The 11,669-nt window shown below is 39.1% G+C and overlaps 1 protein-coding gene across 3 annotated transcripts; it reads left to right on the top strand.

Annotated features, from left to right (window-relative positions):
* Positions 1–335: 335 nt before the first annotated feature.
* Positions 336–11,506, top strand: C15H2orf49 (chromosome 15 C2orf49 homolog). Of its 3 annotated transcripts, none has more exons than XM_023211314.1 (5): positions 336–664; positions 2,603–2,769; positions 5,866–5,992; positions 6,119–6,241; positions 8,024–11,506. In XM_023211314.1, the coding sequence occupies exons 1-5, from the start codon at positions 566–568 to the stop codon at positions 8,078–8,080; spliced, it is 573 nt and encodes a 190-aa protein (XP_023067082.1). In that variant the 5' UTR covers positions 336–565; the 3' UTR covers positions 8,081–11,506. The 3 variants fall into 3 exon arrangements, with proteins under 3 accessions (XP_023067082.1, XP_023067081.1, XP_031790065.1); XM_023211313.1 differs by having other exon boundaries at positions 520–664; positions 5,866–6,241; positions 8,024–8,098; positions 10,365–11,506; XM_031934205.1 differs by having other exon boundaries at positions 520–664; positions 5,866–6,241; positions 8,024–11,455.
* The last annotated feature ends 163 nt before the right edge of the window (positions 11,507–11,669 follow it).

Raw genomic sequence — 11,669 nt, 5'->3', positions numbered from 1 at the left:
AATTCAGAGCATTACTTCAAGACACAAATACTTGAATACCTATTTGTCCAAGGAGCCTGGGTTACAAGGAATTCACTAAATAAAGCCTCTGGTCTTATGTTATATAGAAGGGCGATGAAGAGACAAGAAACAGGTTAAACAAAGAAAAACACGATAATTTCAGACACAACCACTGCCATATTTAGACTATTGTATACCGGCCCCCCGCGCCAGAATTCTTTCCCTTGAGGCTGCCCCAGGAATCCCTTTGACCTCTGCCGTTGGACGTCACAGAGGCGCCACCAATCGTGGTCGGCTCCCGGAGCTTCACTCTTCCCTCCCTTTCTGCAAAACTTGACACGCCATTTGTTTCTACGTCTGACATCGTTCTCTTTTCTCTGGTCCCTGCGAGCTTTTGCAAGCTGGACCAGGCCCCAACACCCGCACCAGCTGCGAGAGAAAGAGCCCGGCATGCGGCGCACTCAGAGTGACGACACACTCGAGTCTCCGCCCCAGTACGTCACTTCCGGAACGCTTCCTTCGCGGGGCTTTGTGGGTAGCCGACTGGGGTCTCCTGGCGACGACGATGGCGGGGGATGTGGGCGGTCGCAGCTGCACGGACTCGGAACTGCTGCTGCACCCGGAGCTGCTGTCCCAGGAGTTCCTTCTCCTCACTCTAGAGCAGGTTGGGCGCGCCGGATCGGAGGGAGGGAGGGAGGGAGGGAGGGCAGGCGGGTGGGCCTTCCCAGGTGAGGCGCTTGCACCTGAGCTTGCCTTAAGTAGCCCTCGGCAACCACTGACACTCCCGCCGGGTTTGTGCCACTCTCCACCCACGCAAACCAGCCAGCTGTCCCCTCGCTCCCGCTCCTCGCCCCCTATCCGAAAAAGAGACGTCCGTAGAATATCAGGAATGCTTGGGAAATAGGGCTTATCTATCTGAGCCCCGAAGGCTTGTAAAGAGGAATCCCAGGCGACACCCCCTTCCTGTGTGTAAGCACTGACCTGAGGAAGAAAGGAAGGGGGAAGAAGCGTAGAATAGACATGGAAGGTAGAAATCATGGACTGTCAGGACTGGAAAGCATCTGAGAAACCGTCCGTTGCACACCCTCTCTAATCGTTTAAAGATGATTAAACAGTTCCAGAGAGATGAAGTGACTTGTTTAAGGTCACAGCATCTGTAAATGGTACTGCCAGGAGGAGAATTCAGGGCTCCTGGCTCTCCATGTAGTGCGTGCTCTTTTCCAGCTGCTGTGGCCTGTAATAATAGGAGAAAAATGAGAAAGGAAAAAAGTGATGTTTTAAGTGATAGAGAATTACTGAAAGTTTCCTTGGGGTTTATGTAGCGTGTTTTGTTGTTTTCCGTATGGTTTTCCCCTTAGTACCCTATCTTTCTTGAATTTCAAGTCCTCTTGCCAAGTAGAGCTTATTTTAATTATGTTAGTAAGTTTTTACCTGTGGTTGTCAAACTTTTTAGGTACTTAAGAATCAGTCTAGGGCTTGCTAAAACACAGATTGATGGGCTCCGTCCCCAGTTTCTCGTTCAGTAGTTCCGGAATGTGGCCTGAAATTTTGCATTTTTAACCAGCTTGTTGCTGACCTAGAGAGCACGCTTTGAGAACCGCTGTCCTAAGGCAATACTTTCCAAAGTAACGGGCCTATAAATTCTCTGGGAATGTTATCCAAGAGAATCCTGGGAGTTTCCCCTACCTCTGAGTGAGTACAGGGTAAAAATAGATGAGTCCAGTATACGAAAGAGAAGTAAAATGTGCTTTTATTAGTTTTTGTTAGAGGATATAGGCTTGTCAGTTGTACTAAACACAAATGTTTTCAAGCCTTTCTGAGTTGAAATTGAAGAGCCTGTGATCTCATTTCCATTCTCATTTTTCCTTCTTAAATCCAAACTCTGTCTTCATGACTACTACTGTGCTTATGCTATGTTTTTCATGATGTCAAGAACAAATTGGAAAATGAGGAGGAATTTGATGATTTAGATAGAGGTGGTTGGACAGTGACTGGAGGCTTACTTGAAAGGACCAGTGAAAATGGGGTGCAGGCTTTTCTGATGGTATACTGCTACTGTCATCAGTACGAGGATAACAGTTTCTATCTGTGGTATTATTTGAAATCTTAGTAGTTAACTTCAATTTAGGAAGCACCAGATTAGAGAAGCACGAGAAATATAAGACAGACTGAGACCTTCATCCCACTAATCTGATCATGATAGTAACACTCAAAGTAGCTTATTGACAGAATGTGGTGATTGTTAATCATTGTTAGCTTTCTTTTGTCTGTTTTTCCCGGGCGGTCTCCCGTTTTCAATCCCCTTTGTATATTAAGGTAATATTACTGGAAATGATCTTTCATGCTTGGTGTGTTGGCTGAGCAGTTGTGGACAGCAATCCTTGTCACACTGAGAGAATATGACCATTGTCTTTAAGATGAGGCTGAACCTAATATTTACAGAATTCAACCTATAACACTGCCTCTGAGTGCACGTGTTCTGTGAAAATGGTTTTTTATAATTTGTTATTTAAGCAGTAATGTTTTACCATGTTAGGTAAGGTGGTTACTTACTAAAATCAAAAATGTTGTTTTGAAATTGCTTTTGTTTCCTTTCCCACAGAAGAACATAGCTGTTGAAACTGATGTAAGAGTAAACAAAGACAGTCTTACTGACCTTTATGTCCAGCATGCAATACCTTTGCCTCAGAGGGATTTGCCGAAGAATAGATGGGGGAAAATGATGGAAAAGAAAAGAGAACAACATGAGGTTAAAAATGAGACTAAAAGGTACTTTTTGGTGGTTCTAGTTTTCAATTTATCTTACATAACTAAACAGTTATTGATTTTTCCTGAAGTAAACTTCAGTAAAAAAGTTAATTACTCAATAACTATCTATAGAGCACCAGGCACTGTGCGTATAGCAGTGAATAAAACTGACAAAATTCCCTGCTCATATTTTTGTTGGGAGAAACATAATAACACAGTTAAGATATGGTATTGTTATATAGTAATAAAGACCAGGGAGAAAATTACAATTTTTGGTAAATTGTCCAGGAACGATCTTAGTGAGAAATGCCATTTTAGTAGAGAGACCTGTAGGAAGAAGAGAACAAGCTAGCATTCCAGGCAGAATACAAGAGGCTGGATCTTGAATGTGCCTATCATATACCAGAAACAACAAAGCAGCCATCAGGGCTGGATGGCGAAGTAGGAGGAACGAGTTGTATTGGGGGCGAGCGGGAGAGATTGTCAGATCATGTAAAGCTTTGTAAGTCATTGTAAGGACTTTGGCTTTACTCTGAGATGAGAAGCTACTAGAAGGTTTTAAGCAGAGTGGTGACATCATTAGATGTACATTTTGACAGGATGACTCTGGCTGCTGTCCTAAGAAGTGATTTAAGGTGTGTGGGGAGGGGAATGGGCGTGTATAAGAGTAGAAGCAGGGAAACAAATTAGAAGGCTGTACTGTAATCCAGGCAATAGATGGCGGCAGCTTTGACTACAGTAGTAAATTTGGTAGGTTGGAGCATGCATGTTTGAAGATAGAGCCAATAGGAGTTCCTGAATTTTGAGAAAAAAGTCAAGTCAGGTAAAACTCTAAGGTCTTTGAATAATACACAAATGAAGGGCCTGTTAACTAGCTTAAGTTATGCTATTTAAAATTATTTAATTTCAAAAAAATTTTTATGAAACCACAAGCAAGTGATTTTTCTTTTTTAAAGAAAATTACATTTGATTAATCAGTGTTGTTGATTGGTTAATAAGTACAAAGTGTCCTAAGATCCTTAAGTGAACTCTTCTGTTTCTATTATATCTCAAGTGGATACTATTGATCAATCAATTTTTTTAGTACCTTCTATTTGTAAGACACCATCATAGGCAATCCACTAGAAGCAGTGAGAGAATATAGAGTAGGAAGGTGGGGGTAAGGGGAGTATGTTCCTCTGAGTTTTAATCTCTGTTTTACAAAGAAAAACTTAAGGATTGAGATTATTCTCCAAGTACGAAGAATACATGTCTCCTCATTGTCTTTTGGAAAATACACACACGGTCTGACCTTTGATCAAGAATGCATTTCAGATTGACCATCGTTTTAGCTTGGTGGTTACTTTTACTTGTACAGACTATGTAGTGGTCTTAACTTTCATAAATATGGCTTATACTGCCTATGACTTTTAATTTACTTTTGCTGTTGTTCAGCCAGTATTTTCCTCTTGCTCAGCACATTCAGGCATATTGTTCTAGTAAGCAAAACTTTATGTGCTGGTCATACTTTCCTTTGAAGCAATCTTCGTACAGCTGTCTTGATTAGTCCCCCAAAATCATTTCGGAAAGAATCTTTGACTGTTTTTTAAATTCACAATTGGATCACAGCATTAAAACTGGAAGGATCTAAGAGATCATCTTGTATTGTTGAACTACTTATTGTTTTATCTGTGGAGGAACTGAGACCCTGAGAAGAGCTATAACATACCCACGGTCACACAGAGCTAGGACCAGGTCCATAGCAACATAGCCCAGTGCTTCTCAAACTTTAATGTGCCTCTTGAATCTTAGATTAAACAAATTGTCAAATTGTCAAACCCTGCTCTCAGTCCCTGTTTCCCTTCTACAAAGGCAGTGGGTATAGTGAGCTTATTTCTCATTTTCTACCAAATGATGTTCAGTGATGACCCAAGAATTGTTGAGTTTGGCCAACTGCCTAGGAATCTGGTTCAAAGATGGGTTTGATGTATTAGTTCAGGTTTATGCCCCAGATTCTCCATTTCTTACAAGCTCCCAAGATAATGACGTTGCTGTGCTGGTGCTGCTGGTCCCTGGATCACACTTTGAGTGGCAGGGCTAAAATGTTCTTCCTGATAACTGGCTATGTCAAGTTCTTTTAACATGTTTAATTAAAAGGATTTTTTTTTTTTTTTTTTTTTAGGCCAGGCACAGCGGCTCACGCCTGTAATCCCAGCATGTTGGGAGGCTGAGGCAGGTGGATCACCCTGAGGTCAGGAGTTCAAGACCAGCCTGGCCAACTTGGTGAAACCCCGTCTCTACTAAAAATACAAAAATTAGCTGGGCATGGTGGCACGCACCTGTAATCCCAGCTACTCAGGAGGCTGAGGCAGGAGAATCGCTTGAACCTGGGAGGTGGAGGTTGCAGTGAGCCGAGATCGTGCCATTGCACACCACCCTGGGCAACAAGAGCACAACTCCCTCTCAAAAAAAAAAAAAAAAAAATTTTTTTTTTCAGTTGATCTGTGATATAGCTTGAGGTATAATAAGTAGTAAGCAAATGACTGCTTTCATTATTAACCTTTACTATTAAGAGTGGAAATTAGGTTTCCAGGAGGTAAATATGAGACACTTGCCAAATTTTACAACTGAACTTGTACAAATGTCATAGTTACAGTTAGTTTAGAAAATGCCTTGGCTTTAGAGACCTTTATTGAATGGAGTAGAATGCTGTGCCTCATTTGTAGACTGCTACTGTGGTAGTCTTGGTATAGTTTTATAGTTTATTATCCTTTTTAAGTAATAACTGATTACATGGTTAAGATAACCCCATCAATAAGCTGGTGTTTTTTAACTAGGAAATCTCATTTTAAGTTCCAGGGCTAGACGGTTAATTGATGTTTTAAAAATAGCTGCATCTTGTGTATACATTAAAGCTAACTTTGAATTCCTTGTACAGAACTATTTTAAACTTTGCAATAAAACACTAGGAAATTCTTTCATTTAGAGTGAACGTAGAAAATTTCATTTTTAATAGTTTCACTTAGAATAGATTAGTCTTATCAATAAATCTTTTTGTTTATTGTTTATTTTAATTTGAATTCCAGTGAACTTGAATTCCAGATGGTATTTTTCAAGAGTGCATCTCTTTGATTTCAGGAGTAGTACTGTAGATGGGTTAAGGAAAAGACCCCTCATCGTATTTGATGGAAGTTCAACAAGTACAAGCATAAAAGTGAAAAAAACAGAGAATGGAGATAATGATCGACTCAAGCCTCCCCCTCAGGCAAGCTTTACCAGTAATGCCTTTAGAAAATTATCAAATTCCTCTTCGAGTGTTTCACCCCTAATTTTGTCTTCCAATTTGCCTATGAACAATAAAACGGAACACAATAATAATGACACTAAACAGAACCATGACTTAACGCATAGGAAAAGTCCTTCAGGCCCTGTGAAGTCGCCACCATTGTCCCCTGTTGGAACTACTCCAGTCAAGTTAAAGCGAGCTGCTCCTAAAGAAGAAGCAGAGGCCATGGTAAGTATGGGGGTGGTTTCCATGCTGGTAAGTGATCTGAATGAAACCTGAGCAGTCGGCCTCATGGGAGGGGGTCGACTGTGCTACATTCTGTTCTTGAACCCTTTTGATGGGCTGTCCAATTTGTATAATACATCTCATTACTCCAGTACTTAAATCCTGGAATTTTAAAATCTGCGGTGATTAATGTTTTTAAAAGTTCACTCAAGTTATTTCTGCTTAAAATATGTAGAGAGAGGATCTGTTAGGCAGTTTTCTTAGATTTTTCTCATTTAGTTCCTTTAACTGTCTTGGAACTAAAACAGATAAATATTCCTTTATTAGCAAGATTTAGAACATTAAGTAATTTGTCCAGGGTCACACATTTATTAAGTAGCATTTGGGGCCTGACCTTAAGTCTGTCTGTGTGCATACCTTAAACTCACACCAGAATCTTTTTAAGATTTACCACTTGCCTCGCCTACTGCTCAAGTTACCTAGCTTTGTGGGGATAGCAGAAGTTGGGGAAATCTATTATGTTGTGCTCTACTATGTTGAATCATTTGGATGCTTGTTGGCAAATTTGGTGCAGTTAACACAATGTATTAGAGTTTAATTTGTGAGATGATTTTTTATATATACATATATATATGTAATATATATAGGCTCTTCAGAAAAGTGCTTTTACTTTTAAATACCTAGTAGTTTAATAGCCATTATTCCTGTAGTATACTTGGCTTTGGTATTATTATCATGTAATCATGTATCAAAGTGATCAAAACTCGGAAAATTCAAACTCTAAAATAGTAGACCCTGGAAAAAGAAAACCACCTGACTTGGTCATGAGTTTTTTACTTTCATTAGTTCATTGAATCCTGTCAGTAACCCTATGAAGTAGGCATCTTCATTATTCCTATTTCACAGATAAGGAAACACAAACTTAGTAAATTTAAATAAGTTTGTCCAGAGTTCCAGTGTTATTAGTAAGTGACCAGACTGCAATTTGAATTTAGGTTTCTTTGATCCCAGGGCACACACTGTGGAGGCCATGCTTCCTCCATACACCTTTCAGCTACCTTTGTGGGAGAGAGGAGGAAGGTGTGGGATAAGAGTTAGAAGAATAAAGCCACATCTCAAATATTGCCATAAGGAGTAGGCCTCAGAGAATTTTTTTTTTTCCAGGCTGTTAAGCAGCATTTCTCTACCCTAGAAAATTTTACTCTTTTATAGATACGAGATATATATTTTTGTAGAGACAGGGTTTCACCAAACCTCTTGGCCAGGCTGGTCTCAAACTCCTGACCTCAAATGATCCGCCTGACTCGGCCTCACAAAGTGCTGGGATTACAGACGTGAGCTGCCTGCCTGGCCTGTTTCCCGCCGACTTTGGATTGCAAAGTTGATGGTGGAGATGGACTGGACAGGGAGAAGGCAGATCTGGAGCAGTCAGTGGTTTTCAACTCTGATTGTATGTTAAGATCACTTGAAGAGCTTCCAAAAAAAAGCAAAAAGAAGTCAGAGCCTTATCCCCCTACCTTTTATGGATTCTGGTTTAATTGATTCTAGGATAAGACCAGGCCTGGGGCATGTTTTAAAGTGCTCTGAGTTGTTCTAAACTACACAAGTTTGAGAACCACAGCGCTAGGAAACTCACCACCTTCTCTTTGAATATATTCCCACCAGATGGCAGCAGTGATCTTCCATTAATATATTAATAGTAAACCTTGGTTGTTTAAAATGTTCATTTTAGTTGTTTTCTGATATTCCTACAAGTATAAACTGATTTCTGTTCATGTCTTTCAGAATAACCTGAAGCCCCCACAAGCAAAAAGGAAGATACAACATGTTACTTGGCCCTGAAGAAAAGTTTCCAAAAATGTAAATATACTGTAACTGTAGTTTTTCAAACATGTTCATATATATTGACAATATTTACAGAAATCCTGATTATTGTGGAATTTTCTTAAGAGGTTCCAAATAGGTTTAAAAAAATAAAGGATTTATTTTCCTTCCCTTCTTCCCTCCCTCCCTTCCTTTTTTAAAATTCTTGCCTGTCTTGCCCTGATTAGGAAGGAATATCTTTTAAAACCTATGGCTTAATATATGTCATTTATATTGACCCTACTGAAATGATTAGCTGCAAGTCTGCTATAAAGCATCCATTGAATTGGCCAGGCGCAGTGGCTCACGCCTGTAATCCCAGCTCTTTGAGAGGCTGAGGCGGGCAGATCACCTGAGGTCAGGAGTTCAAGACCAGCCTGACCAACATGGAGAAACCCCATCTCTACTAAAAAATACAAAATTAGCTGGGCATAGTGGTGCATGCTGTAATCCCAGCTACTCGGGAGGCTGAGGCAGGAGAATCGCTTGAACCCGGGAGGTGGAGGTTGCGGTGAGCTGAGATCGTGCCATTGCACTCCAGCCTAAGCAACAAGAGCGAAACTCCATCTCAAAAAAAAGAAAAAGCCTTCAGTGAATTTTAGGAGTTACTCTCATTAGCCTTGTTCAGCATCTTTGGGGAAATTTGAGATTTTTTTAAAAAACTCAAATATTTTACTAGTTTGCCTGCCATTTTAATTTCTTTTACAAAGCAGAAGCATATAAGAGTTTATCACAGTATTTTAGTAAATATTGCAACATTCATCCTTAAAGGTTCACCAAGAAAAGCATCTTTGTAGTACTGCTGGAAAACTATTGAGAATATACAGATAAAAATGTTGTTCTTTAATTGCTTACATTGCTTCCTCCCATAAGAAGCAAAAAGGAATTAGTGCTTGATATTGTTCCTTTCCTTGAAGTTGTAACAATTGATATATATATTATGAGTTGACTGGTCGATTCTGCACCTGGCCCATCCTTTAGAATGTTCTTGTCATGCAGCAGTCCTACCTACTGTTTTCATGAGCAGTCTGTGGTCTCACTCTGTGAGTTCAGCTATTAAGCTCTGGGGAGCTTAATCTTTTCAAAATGAAGTTGATTTAAAAAATCTTAGGCAGAGTAATCATGTTAGAGGTGGTATTCGATGGAAGAAAGTTTAGAGAATTGGGAGTGGGGGTAGAATACTAGAATTTATAAGAGTCCAGGAAGCATAGCAGTCAGGGGCAAAAATTAGTGTAATATGGAGTAGGCAATAGAGGAGCCACTGGAGTCGAAAGTCACTGCAGAGTGCAACATAGGAAGATGGACTCCTAGCTTACATGAGATTCCCTACAGCTATAATATAGACACTTCCCACAGGGCTGTTCCACACAGAATTACCTGCTAAGGTTTTTTGTTTATTTTTGTTTGAGTGGTATTTTCACTCCAGTTGTATAATGGAAATCAGTGGGAAGATAGGATTTACCTTATATTCATGAGTTCTGGTTTCTACTGTTCTGCTGTGTGTTTCTAAGCAAAAGCAAAGGGTACTTCATACTTTTTGGTTATATGATTGATCTTCAAATTGGGATTTACCTTTTTCAACATGTTTTAAAGTAGTCATTTCTCTTTTGATTTGTTAAAACAAGCATTTTAGTTCAGCTATTGAATAGCCTTCCAAAAAATTAATTCAGCCTTGCAGGTAAGTACCATACTAAGACTTTAACCCAGTAGTTTTTAATCATTTTGCGTTTATTCCAGACTGTAAATCTGTACACATAAGATAAAACATACTAAGTATTGCATAAATTAACGTTACAGTAAATTGTTATCTGCAGGGCTGATAGACATAATAACGTTGGGGGGCAACTGTGATCCTATACATAAATAGATGCAAAAGGAGATTTTAAAAGTGCAGATTTTAGAGTAGATTGACAAATTTTATTTTATATTCAGTTCTCCTTTCCGCTTCCTTCTGTGTATCTCTCTTAGTTGAGAGAGAGTTAGCCATTTGACGATTTTAAGTCAGTGGGAACTTATTTTTAGTTACTCAATAAAATTAATATTTTATTTGTATTTTAACTTACAGAGTAGGTTGGTAATAACAGCTGAACTGTGTAACATTGTTGCTTCAAATTGAAGTTTATATTATGAACATTCAGAATCAGTGCTCATGTAGCAGCATATTATTGAGCTATTTTGAGTTTGAAATGATGTGGAGAAACGCTAAACCATTTACTATGTGTTAACATAATCCCACCTTCTTAGAGCTTTGTTCCTTCTGAAGGTGTATGGATACAGCTTGTCTTGAAATGTCTTTCTCCACATAATGAAGTGTGCTGAATGCTGGGAATCTGGAGCAGCAGCCCTGGGAGCCCTGTGTTTTGAAGTGTTTTGGTTTGCTTCAAAGGTTAGAAGAACTTGATATGTATGGCAAACAACTTTAGAATACTAGTTACTCACTAACATGAGGCGGGTAATGTTGCTCTTGATTCTATATTCCAGTAAAGCCAGCTTTTCTTATTGGAGTAGGCAAATGAATGGCATTAGAGTTAGTGGGTGGCTTGTAAGTTGTAGTTATAGTCACTTTACCACTTCTGCCATTAGCAGGCATCCTTGTTTTTTCTTCCTTTCCCTCGTTGTTCCTACTTTACCCTTTCTCCTTACACATTTTCTTTCTCTATTTTAATTCTCCTTCCTCCTTACTGTAGAACCCAAGCTTCTGGCTTAGGTTTGCAAGTTTTACTGCTTGGCCCTCCTCATTCACTGAGGGGTGAAGATAGGCTGACCCCCTGTCCTCTTACATTTGAGGGATCATAGACTGCTATGTGAATTCTGGAAAGTCTCAGGACCCTACAGCACCAGGGCACTGAATGACTTCTCAATGGCTGTAAAGACAGTACCGTTTTCCAAAGTAGCCTAATTCATCTGGACAGCTACCAGGCACTTTGGAAAGTTGGTTCAGTTACTACTATGAGGCCATAATATATTTGCTAGTATTAAAATTCTTCAGAATTGGAATTATTATTTGAAATAATATTTTGGTTGACTTAAGTTTTGAGAGACGATTCTAAAACTGATCTAGAGATGCATTCAATAGCAATGTGACCTTTTAAAAACTTACATTAAGTAAAACTGCCAGTAGATTAAATCATATATATATATATATATATGTAAGAGCTTCCTCTATTTACTACTGTTGAACTTCAGTAATTTTTAGAGGCTAAATAACGGTCAAAATGTTTTTAAGTGTGCTCTTTTATTAAATGCTTGTGCAGGTTTTGTAATTCAGTACAGAAAAGTTTAACCTTGTACATTTTGTATGTAAAAAGTCTTTTAAGTAGCCTTATCCTTATTTAAATAAACAGAAGAAAATTACCTTGAGTAGGTCTGTTATTCTTATTAAAATGGAAAAATACTCTGTAATGACTTGATCTGTTTTTATTCGAGTAAACAATTTTGGAAAGTATTCTTTATAGTACAACTTTCTGTACCTGGATTAAGATCTGATGTGATTCGAGTAGTTCAACCATGTCTTGCAGTCCTTCTTTGAATGAGAGGATGGCTGGAGTAGTCTGGTGCTGGGATATCA

The sequence above is a fragment of the Piliocolobus tephrosceles genome, chromosome 15 (assembly GCF_002776525.5).
Source record: "Piliocolobus tephrosceles isolate RC106 chromosome 15, ASM277652v3, whole genome shotgun sequence".
Taxonomy (NCBI): domain Eukaryota; kingdom Metazoa; phylum Chordata; class Mammalia; order Primates; family Cercopithecidae; genus Piliocolobus; species Piliocolobus tephrosceles.
Note: the sequence above shows the minus strand (reverse complement) of the source record. Positions and strands in the feature narration are given on the sequence as shown.

Bases quoted from the DNA above. Each gene is read 5' to 3' on its own strand.
- C15H2orf49 (XM_023211313.1), top strand. From the start codon at position 566: ATGGCGGGGGATGTGGGCGGTCGCAGCTGCACGGACTCGGAACTGCTG. The intron at 665-2,602 runs GTTGGGCGCGCC...CCTTTCCCACAG, and splicing joins TTCTCCTCACTCTAGAGCAG to AAGAACATAGCTGTTGAAAC. The intron at 6,242-8,023 runs GTAAGTATGGGG...CATGTCTTTCAG, and splicing joins AAGAAGAAGCAGAGGCCATG to AATAACCTGAAGCCCCCACA.